This window comes from Ambystoma mexicanum, chromosome 3p (assembly GCF_040938575.1).
Source record: "Ambystoma mexicanum isolate Mex_15411 chromosome 3p, UKY_AmexF1_1, whole genome shotgun sequence".
NCBI lineage: Eukaryota > Metazoa > Chordata > Amphibia > Caudata > Ambystomatidae > Ambystoma > Ambystoma mexicanum.
In genome coordinates this window covers 292,643,184-292,663,503 of record NC_090925.1, presented here as the reverse complement: position 1 = coordinate 292,663,503, position 20,320 = coordinate 292,643,184, and the positions used below count along the sequence as shown (strand labels likewise).

General features: G+C 43.3%; 1 protein-coding gene across 8 annotated transcripts in view; it reads left to right on the top strand.

The window, feature by feature from the left end:
* MYT1 (myelin transcription factor 1) overlaps window positions 1-20,320 on the top strand; it is a 180,111-nt gene that overhangs the window by 113,633 nt on the left and 46,158 nt on the right. For 6 of the 8 annotated variants that reach the window (XM_069650825.1, XM_069650831.1, XM_069650829.1 and 3 more), the window contains exons 8-12: window positions 302-436; window positions 10,407-10,497; window positions 11,044-11,157; window positions 16,601-16,815; window positions 19,969-20,171. In XM_069650825.1, the coding sequence (XP_069506926.1) occupies window positions 302-436; window positions 10,407-10,497; window positions 11,044-11,157; window positions 16,601-16,815; window positions 19,969-20,171 (758 nt within the window). The remainder of the gene's footprint in view (window positions 1-301; window positions 437-10,406; window positions 10,498-11,043; window positions 11,158-16,600; window positions 16,816-19,968; window positions 20,172-20,320) is intronic. The other 2 variants (XM_069650832.1, XM_069650827.1) reach the window with 1 other exon arrangement.

The window sequence follows — 20,320 nt, the reverse complement described above, 5'->3', positions numbered from 1 at the left end:
ATTGGTCATTGCCAGCCTTTTCAGACCTCTTGTAAGCATCTTTTCTAATATAGTAGTGTAGCAATAAGATGCAAACACATGATATACAAACCGTGAAGGGAAGTCCTCAATACCAACAATTTTTATGGCAGGAGCACTCCTCCCAGTCTGCAAATGTGTGTCTAGCAGCCTTCGCCATCATTATACAAGTCATGTTAATTAATACAAACATCTGAAAACCAAAGACAGGTGGATTTGTGTTGTGCTGTTGCTTCGTTTTTCACGTTTTTCCCTAAATATCCCCATTCTTCTTTCTGCTTAGACCCATCAAGGCCTGAGAAACGGGAGATCAAGTGCCCAACACCCGGCTGCGACGGTACTGGCCACGTCACAGGCTTGTATCCTCACCATCGCAGTCTGTCCGGATGCCCCCACAAGGACAGGATCCCTCCTGAGAGTAAGTCATATTGAGTTTACACGCATACTTTAATAAGGACTAGTGGTAGTCAACAGCACACAACCTGCTATCCCAAGCTCCCTCAGTTGAGTTGAGATCTCAAGCTCTGGTGTCAGCTATACAATAGAAATGTGGCTTTTTCATCGAGCCATGACAGCAGAATTTACAAGCATAAACATTGACACTCAAACATAATGCAAAAACAAGTGGGGAGTTGCTTTTTAAAATCCTGAAGGCTCAAAATTGAGCACTTATATTTGAAATTATTGATCACTTTCTAACAGCTCCACAACAGCATGTTGCTAGTCAGAAAATGTATGTTTCTTGTATATGGTGTCTCTTTGGACAGTCGCCCACCTTTTCGGAATGCCTTACTAAATGTATTATGCCAGACACCTCCAGCTTCACTCATTAGTGTGTCACTTTGAAAGGCAGCCTCACGCATAACTTGTCTGGTAGACTAGTCAAGTCATCTTAGTCAAGTTTCACAAATACGTTTTTTTTGTGTAAGCACATCAATTTTGTTCAAAATCGGACATGCCACACTTTTGGGAATTTGAATTTTGAGATCCCCTCTATAAAATCCCGTATGCTTTGTCAACTTATCTCCTCCAGTTAAATCTCATTTTTCACTTGTTTTTGGCATGATGCCTAAGGTTGGAAAAAAAACAGCGAATTGAGTCTCTAATATATATGTGCTTGTGCAGGCACATTCATTGTTTTGGGGATCGATTGCAGCAAAAGTGGCACATACTAATACTTTCAACTGTTTTCATGTAGCGCTCCTCCCCAACGGCTGCATTTGTAAGCACAAATTAAAAGTGGTTTTAATACATATGAGTATCAATCAAGCGTCATTGTGAAGACCAGATGAGTCACATGTCCATCTTCCCATTCATAACATGGACAGACAAATGTGTGTGTGACAAAGTTTAAAAATGCACAGAAATGTTCATTTCGGCTGTTCAAATTAGTGAGTTTTACTGTTGACACTTGACAGCTTTAATGCCTAGCACCTTCGCCAACATTTCAGAAACATCTGAGAAACAGAACAATAACATTGGCTATTACTTAAATAAAATGCACAGATTCACACTAGAACACAAAGCCCCATGTACGTATAGTAAATAAATAATTCAATTCTTGAGATTTGGAGGGAGCACCAGAATTCATGAACAAACCTTATTTGGGAGCGAAAATGTAATATGTTTTCAAAGAATTTTACTATTTCTATTGTTTTTGCTGAGCATTGTAATACCACTTGTTACAGTGCAAGTAAATGGTAAATGCAAGTGTTGGCCACTGTCAATATATTCCTTCTATCACTAGCATATTTCCCTAATTACAAGCAACAACAAAAAAAGAGCTTAACTCCAGGTACAAATATGTAAAGTTGCGAGCGTAGCTCTCAACCTTTTGCAGGGTTACTGAGAGTCATCAAACGTATAAAAAACCAGGGTCCAACTGTAGCTTTCAATCAAAATGCATTGGAGCTGAATACACATTTTGTAAGGTCGGAGCTGGAAAACTGCAATTTTGATGAAAACACTGTATACTTCACGTATTCTAGAAATGTCATTCAATAGAAAACTACGGGTTAGTAATGATGAAATTGGGTACCATGCATCCCAACCCTTCCTATTTAGAATTGAGGCTCTCTAATTTTAAGAAACAATGTTGCTATTTTTCATTCCTGTTTAATTTATTCCGCATAAAATATCTCTCACTCCAATGGAAGTCAAAAGCTAAATTGACCTAATTTCGATCTCAAAGTCTTCCTTCGGAATGAACTTAACTGTTGATTTATCATTTGATGTGCAAATCTTTACATCAAACTAGCAGTCACATCTTCACAAAACTGGAATCAATAAAGCACTCCAACCTCCAAAATCAAATGCGTCTACGATGTTTCCAGTTCTAAGAGAGAGGCATCTGCTTATGGAAAGGAGTATGTAGTTTTAACGACCAAATCTTCTTTCCGTGATGTCTGGGGCCTAGTAAACCCGACACGTGGGCCTGTTCACGTGACACCCCGCCCCTTCGACTCACCGCTCTGAAGGCCAGAGAGCGACTTTCTCGCGTGACAGGGCATTTCCTGTGCAGAGGGCTCGGCTCCTGTCTTTGAGAAGCCCGACCCGCTTCTGTGAGACTTTAGGGGTCCTAGCGAGAGGCTGCTTCGCCGTCATGCCCTCTCCCACTGTGGAAAACGTTCTGCTGCAGTTACAAGCCCCGTGTCTGGTGAGAGGCCTAGCCCACGGGACCTCTGCGCATGCGCGTGCGCAGATATCGCAGTCCGCCCCCTCCCCCTCGCTTTGCCCTGAATTTGGGGGAGGCCTCTGTGTCTGCTCCTGAGTCCTGCTGGCTCCTGTATTTGAAGAGACCTGTGCTCCGGGGCCGTGGCGGCCTCCCTCTGTGAGAAGTCTCGACATGTGATCTGCGCGCGGCTGTGACGGAGGGTTCTAGGTGCGAAAGCCCTGCGTCTCGCGCTCTGAAGGCCTGCATTTTCAAGTGACAGTCCAGACTGTAAACGCAGGACTTGGTTTGTCGTTTCGTCTACAAAGCCACGGTGCCCAATATATTTAAGTGGGGAGTTAGAACAATACTTAAAAACGCACAGTATGATAGGTTGGGCCAATGACTCCGCGCTGTTTTTTTCTATTACAGTAGAGGGAGTCTTATTTTTATTATTGTGGTTTGGTTTATAAGTTAAACCTTTCTCAATATTTTAATTGAACACACTGTACATTAGACATGTAAATATAATTTATAAAACAATATAATAAAAAGAAAGGCACCAGCATAAATAACACAATTAAGTAGAGAGAGTCTTTTTACAGAGCCCAGCTAGAAACTGGGGAGATAACTCAGCTGTGTCCCCTAAGCTCTCAAGTCGTGACCCTTGTTTTAGCGTATTGGAAGTGTTTAGTTCTTAAACCCTCACTATACTCGAGTCGTTTGTTGCCACAGATGGAGTTTGAATTTTTAGAACTTATAAACTACAGTCCTTTTCTATGGCCGATGATTTCACATGTGCCATGAAGACCCAGAAATCCTGTTTATTCTATATATCATATCTCTGAAATTAATATTGTCCCTTCCATAAGTGTGAAATTGGAGATTTTGCAGGGTGATCCTATATAGCGGAACATACCTTTGCATACCTCTCGCTGTGTGGCTAGTTTATATGGCGGGACATAAGTAGAAGAAGATGTCAGATGACCTAATCCAGACGTTGCGCTGCCATTTGCTCTCATTCCTCATGAGTATCGAAACAATATAATTTCTTAGTGATTCAGGTAGTTATTTAAGCGCTAAATTGAGAATTCCCCAATACATCGAGAATAAGAGGAGGGTGCAGTAATAATCACATTTTTGGAAGTATAAATTCACTTTCATCCATCCCAAATTAACACGTTTTACGCCATTGCTTTGTGCGCTTTCAAGATAAGGACATTCATGTGTTCTGTGTTACGTGGGGAGAAATCTTGGTGTAGCCACTACCATAATTTCAAATAAATATAATTTATGAAGCACTAATAAGCAATGCATAGTATTGCTTGGATAGTCGTGATGGATATGAGTAAATGAGAGTATTTCTGATTGATGATCCTATTAAAGTCAGTGGAGATACATCATTTTCGGCACTGTTATTCATCTTTATTCTAGGATGTTCACATTGAAGTTTACAGAATGCTTTGGGTTTGTTGTAAAGCTGGGAATGAGTCCAAAGGGGGTTACACAATCCAAAAAAGAGGAGTTTGAGAGATGTGTAGAGGGATCCATGGCTATTATCAGTTTCGTCCACTGGCATTAAAATGATAGTCCAACGTATACTTTATTTTGTAATTCTTCAGACCAAAGGGTAATTTGGCAGGTCACAGTAGGGAAATCATAATTTTTTCACTGAAAATTACCATAAAGTGCCACTCGGAATTAGGGTAATTTTAGAGCTATGGGGATCCACAGAAAGTGTTAAAAATCTGCCTTACATGCCTGGGGATTCTTAGGGGTTGACCCACAGTGTCATGGAATTTGAGTCAATCTCTAGGACAAAAGTAATTTTTCCTGGGTCACCCACATTTCTTACAAACACGCCATAAATAAGTTTTGTCTTTGTTTCCTCAAGCAGAGTAAATTAGCACTGCACAGATATGCTATACACACGCTGAATAAATATAAAGATTTGATTTCCAGGTGCTAAAAGTAGCTCCTGGGTATGAGGCCTAGTAAGCAGAAACTGGATAACAAGAAGCTAGTATATAACATCCTGTACATTACATTTTCAGAAGTGGTGCAAGGTATGACTTTTTCTGCCTGATTCATGGGATTATTTGCCTGAAAAATGCAGATTTGCACGCCTTTCTGCCCGAAAATCCCCATACTTCAAACACAGATTTTCGGGCAGAAAGGCACGCAAATCTGCATTTCTCACGCAAATAATTCCATGAATCGGGCTGTCTGTCTGTTACATGCATGCTAACCCTCAGGATTTAGCCGGGGAATCCCATTTTTTTTAAAATTCTCCTTTCAGAAATAATTCTTAACCAATGCATTCCAACAGGAAAATGTTAATCTCCTGCTTTCTGTTACAAAATCTCCTTCCTAGGTGCTGAAAAATGTTGCCATGCATGCCATTATATATGACCAATTATTATTATTGGTTATTTATAACACCAGTATTAATACTGAGAGGTTCCTAAGCTTGGACCCGGGGATCGAACCTGTGATGCTCTGCGTCGTCTTGCCACCAAGGCAATGCCACCAAGGCAAGCGCGTTGCCCCTGAGCTACCCTCCCATGCTTTACGTTTCTTGTAGATGTGTCCTAATGCCCCTGTAGCGACATTGCCAAACACACAGAGTAAATGCAACTTCAGTATGTTTTTATGGCACCATGTGGCTAGGAAAGCCAAACATAGCTCCTTTCTGTTGGTGTCAAAGTAACCAGGCTATTCTAGGCTACAATCAGGCACTAAATAGCTCCAGCAATTTCCATCCTGCCACGTTGTTTTAAACTACATATTTTGTGGTGCTGTTTGGCATTTTTAAGGGGTAGCACTTATCCTAATCACCCAAGACTGTATGGTGACTTTTATGAACCGTGATAGCTTTGAATGTGACACTAGCATCTATTGGTGTTTAGATGCCTTCCCTGGGAGCTTAGCTAGGAGACAAATCCTTGCTGCTATATCTAATACTACAACTTTTCTTGGGGGCAGAGGGAGTAAATTGAATATAACTGGTTTGCACTTGCAAAGTACCTGTAGGCACAGATAGGATTTGATTATTAAGATGTTGTCAAAGTTTCGTAGTTGTCACTTTGCACGTGGATGAACAGTGTTCCAGATTTGATCCTCCGGGATGTAGTTCCCTCCGACCTTTACATGTGAGGTTGACATTTGGGAGAATCAAAAAACAGGATTTTCTGAACAAACGGGATGTGACAAGGTCTTTTTAAGGAGCTTACTTTGTAGATAGTATGATCGAATTCCGTATGAGACTTATTGCACAACAGGGAGTTCTTAGAAAACATACATATTTGGGTAAATAATATTGCCATAATCAAGTTTGGCTTCTACTTTGATAACTTGTCTCTATGTTAGGCTACCACAGCAATGCTCTTTGCTCTAGCAATATTGTATACAAGTATTGTTTCAGAATGCTTATTCTGAGTGTTCCATACTAAATTTAGAGTTAAACAGGGTGTAAAAAGATTGCCTTTGTGCAGTTTTGAATTTTTAAATCCATTCTTTGAGATCTTTTTTTCTGTGAATATTTTAAATGCAGCAGATAGGAAATATGACTTGTTGTGTCTTAGTCGTGTCTTTCATTGTTTCTCTTGCCCCGGATGTGCATGTCTCTGGTCTGTTCTTGTGGTGCTTCCTGTCATATGCTCTATTTTGGTGAAGCTGAACAATTGTTCACCATGGATGGAGATACTGGGTCAATATTACACAGCTTTTGATATCGACCTCAGTAGCTGAACCATTCATAGCCTGACGTAAAGAAGGATATGGGCATGCACAGGAGATCGTTTGTAGCCACTGGGAAAAACTGCAAAACTGGTTCCTTAGCATGAGAGATGCAAGGGGGGAGCGTGAGCTGTACACCCAGCCCACATATATGCTAAATTGATGCCAATCCACATCATGCATTCCATGTTGAGTAATTTACATCCATTGCGTATAGGGAAATCAAGAGTTTTTCCAAGAATCTGGTGTGACGAAAAGGCCGGAGGGCAGAATGGCTTGCCAGGGCTAGTTACATGACTGACTACCTTAGCCCGACCAAACATTCCTAAGCTCTTGACCTGTTTGAAATTCACCATGTTTCCCACCATGACAGTTTCCACTAATGAGTATTCTATTCAAATTCGGAATACAAGGAAAATAAACAAGGAACCTGGAAACTCCATCACGTTCAAGTAGAGACCCTCACAGTAACACAGACTGCGGCTCTATGTGGCTGAAAGATCTGTTTATAGGAAAGGACATCCCACAAGGTTCCAAAGCATGCCGGTGAATGCCTAAGAATTTTCCGCCAGGTGCTTTCGCCTGGGTCATTAGCAGTAGAAAATGTGGCGACAATCCCTCCGCCACAGCTTTCATTTGGCAGCCAACAAAAGACCTTCTGTTGTTTCTATGATCAGAGAGAGGATGTGCTTGGCATACAAACATAACAGAATATTGTGTGCTTATGATAATGGAGAAATAGGGGGAGAAAAAAACGGCCTTATCTGTCATTTTGAAAGGTTGCAGTCCAGCAAATAAATGCAGAGCTGCAAGAGATGAGCAGAGAGAGAGAAAGATAGAGAGAGAGAGAGAGAGAGAGAGAGAGAGAGAGAGAGCAGCTATCTGCACACCCTCACATAAAGAGTGAGCGAGCAAGGAAGCCAGATGATTTCTAAAGGCCGCCAATGCAAATTATTTTCTTTACATTTAAGGTCAACGCTGCAGGCAGTCATAGTCTAGGAGATTACAATTAAAAGAAGAGGAAGGCGAAATGAATCATGGGTATGGAGGCAGGTGAATAAAAAGCAGGAAGGAGGGTAAATCTCTGAAAACGAACAGAATTTGTGTGAACATAACCAGAAAATGGATTGATCTGGGCGCATCGGTTTCAAATGTAGGTCAACGTGCTCCCAAATGGCTATTTTGCTCAGAGGTGTCTTACAGGAGAACCGAAATACTATCAAATAAAGGGGTTCCGGCAGAATAGCTAAGCCTTGAGAGAGGGCAATTACTTAAACTAAATGTGTTTCTAAAAATGCACGATGCATTTTCGCATTGTTGGTGGGCCTGTCCCGTATTTATACTGGCCATTCTTCCCTCTTTCTTTGAAAGTCTACAGATTATTTTGACCATTGTCTCGAAATTTTAAGATTTTACAGTGCCACTGATATCAAAAATAAATCCCCCCCAATGCACATCATATAGAATTGTACATGGGTGAATATCAACTATTCCACTGATCCGTTCAGAGTCACATCTGAAAGACAACAAGAGAGAAGCTTGAGTTGTCTATAAAGTAACTGAGGTGGAATATTTCCCCTTGGTTGATAGTCACCCATTTGCAATTTTATGTTATAAAATGGTATACATCAGCCCATTCAGAGATTTGTGCGAAAGGTAGGGCCCTTTCTGTAGCTCTTGTTTTCCGGCCCTAACCAAAGGCAAGGAGCACCCATTCCTGGCCTAGGTCAGGAACAGTCGTCATGGATACCACCGCACCCCCCAGGCCAGCTGCATAGGGAGGGGCTCTGCACCTGCCAAGTAAGATTGCTGTCAACAGGAGATAGGCTACACGCTTCTTAGATGACTACATGGATACAGACAGCAGCGTGGATTTTATAGTGATCCCAATGGGACCCCTCTTTATTTATAACAAAACATATCCTATTTATAACATTTATTATTCCCCTACTTTATGTTCCACTGGCATGAGTATCAACCAGATAGGGACCTGCTATGCCAACTCACCCTTCTTTGGAGGAGTTTCAGGGACCCAAAGGGTGAATCTGACGCAACAGACCTCTTACCTAACTTCAGGTACCACCCACATAGAGTGTGAGGCCAGAGGATGGCCTCTCTGAATGGTGCCATCACCCTAGGCGGCATTTGGCAGGCACCACGTCCACCCACTAGCTCATGCCAGGTTATCTCATTTATCCTCCTTTTCCTAAAACAACAATAAATACCTACTTAACAAACTGTATACGTTAAACATACAAGATATAAACACATATGTTACACTGTCACAATGGGGTGACTGCTGCAGTCCATCACCCCCTTCACAGTACCTTACGATCTGTCTTTTAGTGGCTCTGGCACTCTGAAGGGCTGGCTGAAGAGGTTGGTAGCAGGGCTGGTTGCAGGCGCTTTGATCCCTCATGGCACAGGGGCCTGGCCCCTCCCATGCTTTGTTCAGGGTGGCCCCATCCGCCACACTCTCCAATGTCTTTGGACCGCACCCTATGTATTTCGGGGTCTGCCTCTAGTCACTGCCACACCCGTGGCCGTTTAGAATCTTCAGGATGGGCGCTTTAGGCACGAGGGCCCACCCGTCATCTCTGCCACACCTGCATCCTCTTTTAAATCTTCTGTGCGGCCCCATTGGATTGGGGGCCGGCCGCATCACTGCCACGGCCCGCAGCCTCCATGTTATCTTCTGTCGGCGTCCCATTCCGTGTAGAGGCCACTGCACCCCAGTACAATGGGTACGCCAAAGTTCACTGCTGCATGCCGACTGCTCTTCTTGGCCCACGCCTATGCAATGCATCGTGAGACGCAAGGGGCGAGCCACTGGACTTCACACCTGCTGCTCCTCTGGGCAGCATCTGGCTTTCCTTCACCTGGGCTGCCCAGCTGAGTATCCCAGGACTAACACCGTCCCCCTCTCCACCAGGGCTGGCCGGCAAGCCACCCTGGGACTTTTCTTCACTGCTCCGCCCTCCTGACATACGCAGCCCGGGCAGTCTTTTAGAAGGGGCCAGCCTCGCTGGCCACGAGGCGGCCGACTAGGGCACGTCCGGGCAGCCTGGTCTGGGTCACCCCCTCATGTGGGCCGGATTGAACTGTTCTTAATCTTCAGCCGTGCAGCCCCATACATGATGCCCAGGCCCTTGACTAGTCCTGTGCCTGTCTGGTCTGGCACCTGGTGGGCCGACAGCCTCCAGGTTTCTGTGGGTGGCTCAGCTGCCCCTGCCAACCAGTTTGGCATGGTGGAGGTAAGTCTTTTTTTCCTCTCTCTCCCCCTGCCTAACTGTCAGTTGTCTTCAAAATTCCCTTTGGATTCTTTTTCCATCTGCCCAACCCATTCATGGGCAGGGGAGTTCTGTTTCATTGTTCTCTTCTTTCTTTTTTTTTCCTGAACATTCATTCCAGCCCCATGGTGGGCTGGATGGTTTAACCCACAACAAACACATAAAGCAAAGATACATAGATAATGAAAACACACACTACACATTTAATAAAATATATTTATTACCCTGGTGTCTGTGTAATTATTTCTAGGACTCCCCATAGGGGACAATCATGTAACCCCTACTAGCTGGGCCACTTGGGGCCATGGGCTACATTTATCCTACGCAGAGGCAGGCTGGAGGCGCACTATGGGCAGTTGTGAGGTATCAGAGGGAGTGGCATGAGGAGGGACCTGCCGAGCATTTGTTCCTATGACAACGTCAAGAAAGGTGTACCGATGTGATGACACGCAGTGAAATATGACTTTAAATAATTCACTGCAGTGATGTCATAGCAGGGCAGGGACTTATGACTTTTCAATTGCATTGTATGTGCTAATAAGATGAGATTCAGTGGAATCTACGTACAACAAAGGAACCTTAAAACACTCGTACAAATCCTCTCATATCACCCTGATTGAGATTCACAGATATGTCACGAGTGTTGTGTTATTTGGAGGCATTTGTAAAAACTTTATTTTATTGTGTCTTTCTCTCTTCTCACCTAACAGTCTTGGCCATGCATGAGAATGTGCTCAAGTGCCCGACAAGGGGATGCACGGGACAAGGCCACGTAAACAGTAACCGCAACACGCATAGAAGGTAAGGTGCTTGGAGCCTCACGAGATGCCATGTGTGTAGTTTCAATCAGAGATAGCTACTGGTAAGAGTGCTATCAGTCAAAACATTTCTGGAAGGTGGTTTGCACACAGTTTTATAACAGCAGTACACTCTCTGCATTGATACACATAGATCGAGACAGAGTTAGGGCACAAAAGTCCCACCTAGTCTTCTCATTTAGTGTCTTCAGTCTACACACATACCTAACATACTCTCCACCTTTTCCCATGATTTCTAAATTCTACTGCTTAAAATATACCAGAAGTAGAAAACAGATTAGGCATGAGAGAAATATGTTTCTTGTTTATTTTCCTCAGTGGCTATCTATTGAACACCCCCGATTACATTGCTCCCCACATGACAGTTCTTGGGAGGGTGGGGAGCAGCAGAATGAGATGATAGGGAGAGCAGAGTGGGGGCTTACATTTAGGTTTGGGGAAATGGATAGTCATCTCTGCACTGCATTCCAGGACATAATGATTTCCGTGCTTAGTCAAGTCCTCCTAACTCTCCCCATCTTCCTTGCAGCTTATCTGGGTGCCCCATCGCTGCTGCTGAAAAACTGGCCAAATCTCACGAGAAGCAACCAATACAGCCAGGAGATCTGAGCAAGAACAGCTCCAACTCGGACCGGATACTCAGGTGGGGCATCTGCAGGTTGGCAGCACAAAGATGGGGGAGTTCAGCAAAACCTGGCAATGGACCCATGGCCTAAGGCTTTTTAACGGTCAGCCAACCTGAACTCTACATCTTCTTATCTTCCTGAATCCTCATTTGTTTAAACAGGTCATGAGGGTTGATGGTTCTGGGACTGCATCAAATCATTCGTAGAATGGCCTGGTTGCTTTGCACTACCATAGTGAATTTGGGAGGGGGTTCATTTGGAAACAATTGTCCCCAAACACCGATACAATCATGGAGTTCATGTTGAAACACTTCTTACACTCAGCTCTTAGCCTGGGATATTCAATGAGAACGGCATCCAGACGGTATGTCAGTATCCGACCCATGTTTTGCGAGTGATGTCTTAAATGCAAGATTCTCAGATACCCCGTCCCCAGTGTTGAAGCCTGATCCTCTATCATCCATTTGCACCACCTTGTTACTGAATGGCAGTTCAAAGGAGAACAGTACTAGCTACTCAGATAACCCTTTTAGTGATGGGATTGATTTCAAAATGTCACCCTGTGGTGACTGGGGCTTTCGTGTGGTATAAAGCCCCTACAATTCTGCATTGAAAGTGAATTATATTAATGCCGCAGAATAAGTAGGCTGTGCATCTGCCAGCAAGTAGTCACTATCTTGGACTAAATGAGAAACATTTTGATGGATTATGCGCTGCAAGCTATATTGAAATCAAAACTATTGTATTTCTTTAAAAAAAAAAACAATACAACTAAAAAAAAGACTCAAGTGAAGCAATTTGTCTGGCTTACTAAAAGTTCTTAAAATCATGGCTTAAAAGTTTCTAAGCCATAAGCAGTTACACACATAGATTACAGATGTCAGGTGGCCTCTGGATGATTCAAATTTAGCCGAGCCCGATCAGACATCCAAGACAGTTACTTTTGCTTGAGATCACTCTCCTGTCAGTGTGATCAAAAGTATTTCTGCTCCCTAAAGCTTTCCTTTTAGAACATTGCTTTCTCCCATTCTTGAACGAGTAAATAGTAACACCACATGAAGTTGGTGTTGTAGATATAAAGTGAGTCTGGTTACTAAGCCCTCACTTTGGTCACAAGCTTTTCTGCGATTGTTCTCATCCCCTTGTAAAAGTATGATTTCCTTTACAGCATGGCATGCAGACAAATGGAATTGAGGTGTGGCAACCTTGACTTGATGTAATAGTCTAGTTTTATTTTACATGGGTGACCCAGTCCATTACGCCTTCCCCATGCTACAAATCTCCCTGCATTCACTGTGTGTTTAAACAAACCTTTTTAGGCAAAGGCTGTACCCGAGAATATCGTCCATCGAATAGATCCACCAGTTCAAGGCCTGCCTACCCTGATAAATACCTGGAGATCAAATGCAAACTTCAAACACAAGCCCACAAAAAACGATTTCCTCCTCTCTAAAAACACTAACACACCTGCATCCATGCCTGGCTGCTCATTATGAACCCAGAGGTTTTCACCCCGCTGCCGCCAAGCGCCAAGCCCATGGCATTTCATGTTGACAGCCTTCAAAATATACTTTCAAAGATAACCTAGACAGCTTCATACCAACCCTCTCTTTTACAGAAAATCAAGCCATTCCTTCCAGACAATAACTTCCAATCAACAGTGCAGGCCATTGTTTTTTGTCATCTGGACGATGGAAATTCCCAATTCATTGGCTAACCAATGAGAAGCATGAGACCAATGAGAAACATCCTCCATGCCGTTGTCAGCCTCATCACAGGCCTCTGCAAATATTACCACATAACACCCACACTCATTGAACTACATTGTTTGCCCCTACAAGCACGCATTGCTTTCAAGGCCAGATGCATCATGTACAAAGCTGCCACTATGCCTGCTCCTTCCTCCTTACTCGACAAGATCATAATCGCTGGTGGCCAATTCTCCACAAGAAGCTGGGACATGGCCAGATTAGAGGTGCAACAATGAAAAATAAAAACAGGAAACCTTCATTCTCGAGCTACATCGGGGGCACCTTCTTCACAAACCATGGACACCACTGATCCCACCTGCTAGCCTCCCAACCTCCCCCCTAATTACTTCTCTTGTTGCTTAATTTAAGGTAACGCAGTCCTACTATAAATGTGCCTCCTTACCTGTATTCCTGTTAAACCATTGTTGTACAGCGTTGCGTTACTTCTCAGCTAAGTCTTGGCTCAATACATTCCTAAAATAAATAAAAAAATAAAGTGGAAAGGGACTACGCGTCAAAGTCACGTTATATATAGAGATGGGAGTAGCCTAGCTACTGACATACAGGACAGATACAGACTTTGACAAAGTAGTGTAACTGAGATCCAACCCGTGCAAACACTTTAAAAAAAAGCAGTACTGATGTTCAGGGCTACAGCCTCCAACCGACAAAGTCACACCACAGAACAGTACTGGGAGGTTCCTTCCACATAGGGTTGAAGGCTGTCTCATTTGTGAGAAGCAAAAATAGTAATGAAACTACACAATAATTATATCTTATGTTACAAGGCTTTCCTACCACATCAAATCTCCTCCAGTGTAGTCTCAGAGTGCCTGTTTGGAAGTTGGCCCCTACCCCCTTCCTTGCTGGGGTATCCAGGCCACAGTCCACAAAAGAAAAACAATCGAACGTAGATGGGAAAGAAGGTGAAAATGCCACAGACGTAAAAGGTCTGATGAAGAAGGGAAAAGGACTGTTTTATTGTAACTTTGGTGCGTACAGACACATCAGGATTACAGAAAGAAAGGCATATTCCAACATGTTTGGGTCAAATATACTGTCTGTGTGATGCAGTTTCAAAGAGCAAAATGTAGTTAATAACAAGTCGTTTTTGGCTGCATGATGGCTGGAAATGTGTAAGTTAAATTGTGGTGGCTTCTAGAAGTGGGTGTAACGTTTACATTCTTTCCACAAACTCTTCCAAGTCTAGAGGCTTGTTGCGGCCCAGTCAAGAATATACTCTGTGCACGTGGTTGGAAGACAAGAGGGACGAATTAGTTGATGTGGATCAGTTGACAAATGCCATCATATGTTGCAAGCCTGGCACCCTTAACTGTGAGAAGCTGTCATGATCAGCATCATTCCTGCCCCACGAACTCCACCCATGATGCGGCAGAAAGATAAATGTCACACCCAGTTATGTTACCAGCCCTTCACAGTACATAAACCACCAGTGCAATGGTACAAACTGTGCCAAGGCTCACATGCAAAACAGCACACTGCCCCCAGTTTGTGGAGGACCGGAAAAAGGGCACCATTTGAGAGGAATGGTGGAGTGGGAGTGTAACCAACAAACATGACATATCTGCAAGAGAGAGGATTGTGCAGGGATGGTGTCTACACCAGTCTGCATGCATGAAACGTTTCTGAAGAACAACCAAAGCACAACTGCTAAACCTCAAATGAACAAAACTCTCAGGAACAAGTGCACAACAATTGAGGGCACTCTGCAGCACCCCCAGCAAAGCAGTGAAGTATGTCAACAGGTAGTTGCACGCTGGGCCAGAGCTACAATCAAGCGCCCCCACGAAGCAAGGCAGAATGCTACTCAAAACACAAGAGATGATTTACTTTGTTGCTCTCCAAAACTTGCTGAGAACAAAACTATACACCTATTTCCATTGAATACCAGACATTAATTATGCAAGGCGGCGCAACAGTAAATCAACCTAGGGAGGTCATTTAAATCATATGCAAGCATGTAATAAAGATATGACTCATATTATTAAGATGATTAACCCACAACATGGGCTTGCATACTCTGTTGTGAAGAGGCTATACGGTCTCTCGTAAGTGTAGAAGCAGGCCATTTCGTCACACGGGGCGGGACGCATACCAGCAGCCCAGTGACTCTCTGCTACACCTTCTTAATCCCTACAAAGCCCTGCTTGTTCATTCAGCCCTTCTTGTACCCATTGCATTGTGGACCAGGAACCCTGCATTAAGTACTGACTCCCACATTCTTCAACATTTACTCTGAGCAACTGAAATGGCCAGTCGTGTAAAGTTTTAAACTTTTGCAGTGAGAAACAACTGTGAAGAGAGAGAACAGAAAGGAAGTCCACACTCATACACTGAGGCTAGTATCTTAAAGATGGCCATGTCGGATCTCTTGCTCTCTTATTCTGCATTGTACTCCCTAGACTGCTCTCCCTATTTTGAGATGTTTGCATTCCCGGCTGTCTAGCAAGCCTGTTAATCTGGGAAAAGACACTCCATTGTACTTGAACTGGTTTTAGAACACTTAAGAAAATTGCATTGCATGTAGATCGTGCAAACGAAAAAAGGCTCGGACCTGGGAAAAAAGTGTTTGATCCGAGATAGCTACGCCAAATTCAATGCAATGGTTGGCTGTGGTCAAAGGTCGTTTTTAATTTGGAAAAAAGTACAATTTCCTTAATTACTAAATTGGGGGAGTGGTCAGAGCTTACAATGATTTCTAACCCCATAGTCGTATTTGTTCCCAAGACCTTATAATGGAGACACACCTCTGTGTTTGAAGCATTAGAAACTATCCCTGTCTGAACTGTTCAATCCCCGCTTCACCCAAGAAATTAAGTTGACCTGATGTGTTCACAGACAATTACCTGCTTATGTCATATCATGCACTGATGGTATGTACCCTTGTTGAAATTATCCATTTTGAAACTCCCATTGCGCACTGTTGTTCATGCAATGGAGTTCCGAAATAGACCTATCTTGCTCCCCGTCCCACTTCCCCTTCCCACTCGACACTCTCTGGGGGACACCCCCCGAACCCCTTGTTCCCATGGTTCCCCTCTTTTGTTATCCTGAGGGGGTAGGAGGGATACCGAAAGTCCTGACACTCTTCCCACAAACCCCTCTCTGCTCTCCCCATTTCACTGCAAAGGCCCTTTGTCCCCTCCCTGACTCATCACTCCTCTTAACGCTTCTCCTCGGCCCCCTTTCTCTTACTTGGTTACGAAATAGATGTTTCACACTTGTTGCATGCAAACGTTGACTACTCAATCAAGGAAGTGCACCCATACACTTTCAGACTTTCAGGGCAATGTGGTACTCTCTCCAGCTAAGGGTTGGTAGTTCAAAAGATGTGGGCAGATTTATTTTTTCCCCCCAAGAGACGTGGTGTATCATGGTCTGGAAAGTTTGCCTCCTGATATGCTGTTCTGGAGGCGTAGAACGGGATGTTTTTTTTCTCAAATAGATCTGGTATTTGGAAGACCAAAGCAGTTGTCTCCTTAAAGAAATGTGGCATCCTGTTCACAAGAGTAACCATAATCAATAAGAGATACACACTTTTTTTTGAACGTATGTATCTGATGCCATCCAAATACACTTCATCTGCCATCTTGAACCTACTCTGCACGTTATGAAGTATGGGATTTGCATCTCATCTTTGGAAACCATAAAGCCTTGCTCATAGTTGTTTCTGCTACTTTTCTCACAGGCCTATGTGCTTCGTGAAACAGCTGGAGATCCCACAGTATGGAAACTACCGTCCCAACGTGGTACCGGCCACACCTAGGGCCAACCTGGCCAAGGAGCTGGAGAAGTATTCCAAAGTCACCTTCGATTATGCAAGTTTTGATGCTCAGGTTTTCGGCAAACGATTGATTGCACCAAAAGTTCATCCAAGTGATTCTTCGCCGAAGGCACTGAAGTGTAAGTAGGGAGAGGGGTGCATCAATTTGTGCTTTCCCATGCCATGCATATCTTGAGGCTACACTATTCATCGGCTCACCTCCTCGACTTGCTACCTGTAACATCGTAGACTGTATTAGGCATCCAGGTGGTTTTTAACTCTTTCAGTGTGATTGCTTTCCTGTTTCTGTCCCACATCCTTTTGAATTCTGTAGATAGCATTGCACCCAACACATTGGGTAGGTGATTGTCTGAAGTACTTAAACCCATTTTGGAAGAACTTGTGTACCTCAGCACCCTCCTTGGACAAGTCTTCACATGCTTATATTTGCTCTTGCACACACCTCTTCTAGAACATTCTCCCCTCTGCTTATAGTACTAATATCACAGTTGTCCTTTTAAATGCTACTTTCATGTTTCCTCTACCACTTTGGAAACCAGACTCATGACTATCCAATGCCTCTGCAAGGCTGGTACGGGCACATTGCTGTCTCTCCGCATAATTATTAGTAGTCACAGAGCCTTTTGCCTTCCGGAGGCATCCACCTTCTGAACGCAGACCGAGCACGCTAGGGCAGAGAGACGTGATGTTTTTGAGCACTCTTCTTCTTTATCCAGTCCGTTCAAACGCCTGCAAACCACTGTGTTTGTGCTGCAATCACTTATTTCCTTTCATTGTCTAACATGTTAGCAAGAACACTTGGTTCATTTACAGATGATATACAGTTATTCAGTCAATAAGCGCACTTTTGGATATGCATTGACTGAGAAAGGTAAAGCAAATAAGAAGAAGCTAATACAACTAATGTCCGGGAAGAAAATGTTACTTTTAAATTCAGTGACCACCAGTGGTTCCTGATTTTTCAATCGCGAAATGTTTCATTTTTGAATATTCATAGTTTTGTAATTCAGAGCAGTAGCAAAATATCCGGGGAGCCCTTCAAGAGGCCCCATTAACACCCAACTCCAAACCTCACCCCGAAAAAACAGTATCCCCTTTCCCAAACTTACTATATACATCTTTTGTCAAATTATATATTTAGGTGAATTTCTTGGTGATGAATATTCTGCAATGAAATCACCAACACCTAAAATTTGAAATTTCATGGAGGTTTTTTTTTTACCTTTACTACATTTAATGGAATTTGTCTTTGGACAGTGAATTATCAAATTTGCATTTTCTAGCTTAAGGGCAACCCACATCCAAAATGTTTTTGCTGGAGTTTCCCTCCTTCCTCCTCCTGCTTCATTTTTTCAGTAGGAGTTACCTCTATATTCTCAGCCGACATCATCCCTAGCTTAGTGCCGCCTTAGTAATCCTGATGCCTCAGCTGGTGCTTCCTGCACCTTGCACTGCAGGCAGTATCCTGCATTGCAGCAGCCCAAAGCTTGCTCAGGATCTGGCAGTGAACGTCTGCAGAGGCAGCCTGGTTGTCTTCCTGCTACTGCCAGCTTGGATTAGGGAGATGGAAAAGTAATTTCTCTTCCCGCAAATGATTCGCCTGCCAAGTAGATGGCGTGATTTTCAATATTAGCTGACAGTTTTAGAGTAAGTGTCCCGACAAAACGAATTACAGCAAACTCCCCACAGATAATTCCTTCTGTCTTCCTCATCACTTACTACGGCATCTTTTGCTGATTGTAGGCTGGTCTGTCCTGCAAATATGCATGAGATATGGTGGGAATTGGTGCTCCTGGAGCAACTGGAAAATGGTCACGCGCCTGTGAAAATCATCTTCTCTTTTCATTTGCTTTCCCTGACAAAGGGTGCAGCAAATATTGTAATAACAACCATACACACAAGTGATTAACTCTGGCAGAGATACGTAGAGCTGCTAGGAGGAAAAACTAAGTAGGGTGTTGCGAAAAAGGATTCAAATTCCGAGTCCAGTCCTGCATTTTGGAACAGTGTTTGAAAACCATGAAACTTTAGTGGTGTACATAATAAAACAAAATAACATGAAAAGGGCTTGGGACAGACACATTAAAGCAATCGTATCCAGGATGTGAGAGCACAGCAAGAGACCTTGTAGGATCTATGTGCCATTGATGTGCCGGAGGACCCTAAATAAGGATGGGGCTGGCGGGCTAGTTGTGGCATCAAAGTTCTCAGAAGACCTTAAAGGCTGTATTTTTGCAATGAGTCAATTTAAGATCAGGTTAGTGAAACAAGTGTTGTATAATGCAGCATTACAAATTCAATTATACTTGGTGCCTTAATGCCTGCATTGAAATGGAAGGAACATTCATTATTAAATTAGTAGGATATTTGTTTTAGCAGTTTTCTAAACGAACTGCAGCTGTTCCAAAGTATGATAGGTAATGAGAACAGATCATGCTGTGGGGAGGAGCTATCCACCCTTTGAGGCAATGTGATCCTAGAGAACCACTACTAGCATCCGTGAGGAGTAAACTCATTCCTACTTGGAACTCAAGGATTAGCTTTGTCGTGCGAGCAAGACGATCATTCTAAGCCGGAGAGAGACAATCATGCATTTTCTCTGTTCCACTGGAGGCATTAAGCTGCCCATGGCACTACATGGCACTTTATAAAACAGATAATATTTGTCTCCAAGTCCATGACTTACACAGACTGTAGACAGAATTATAAAAATTGACACCAAACCAACTTTGAAAGATTATGCTACAGTAACTATTACAGCTCAGCAGAATCCTACCTTTCTGCCAGGCACTTTGAACTATACATTCATATAATACCAAACAGCTTTTTCCATTCCATGGAGAGTTATTGGGCCCACAGTGGTATCAGTAGAAATGTCAGTGTGCTTTGTAATGTGTTAATGTTTCACACCAGGGATGTGTGTGCAAACAGAATCATTTGTCACACAAGTTTGTACAGATGGAAATATTCGGATTTCTGTATCTGTATACCAAATTTGAGCTAGAAAAGTAATAGTGACTGATATGTTTAGACAATCAATTTATCTTCCCTGGGATTCAGTTCATGCAATAATAATTTGCATGCACATAGAAACCACATTAGCTGTAAGTAAGCTCTCTTTGACAGGCTGTTGTCACTTAGTTTGGAGAACATCTTCGATTCCTATAGGATCACTTTCTGGGGACGATATTCTCTCTGCAAGGGTCCATTTTCTAATCACCAAGCTTAGAGGTGTAGAACCTGTACCAACCCTGTATGCTCTCTTTTTGCAGCCAAACCTTTTCCAAAGGCCCCTTCCCCCAGCCACAGTCCTTCCAGCAGTTACATGAAGAGCACCTCTTCCTCCTCCACAGGCTTCGATTACACGCATGATGCTGAAGCTGCGCACATGGCTGCCACTGCCATCCTCAACCTCTCTACCCGCTGCTGGGAAATGCCAGAGAATCTCAGCGCAAAACAGGACCTTCCAGGAAAGGTAAGCAAGACAGAGAGTACAACGGTCATAGAAGAACTATAGCTAGAATTCTGCTAACAGTACCTGGCTACTCAGCAGCTCTGTGGAGGGTATGTGGGCAAGGGCAGAACCTCTTGAAGGAATATCTGGGCCATATGTTCCAGCTACAA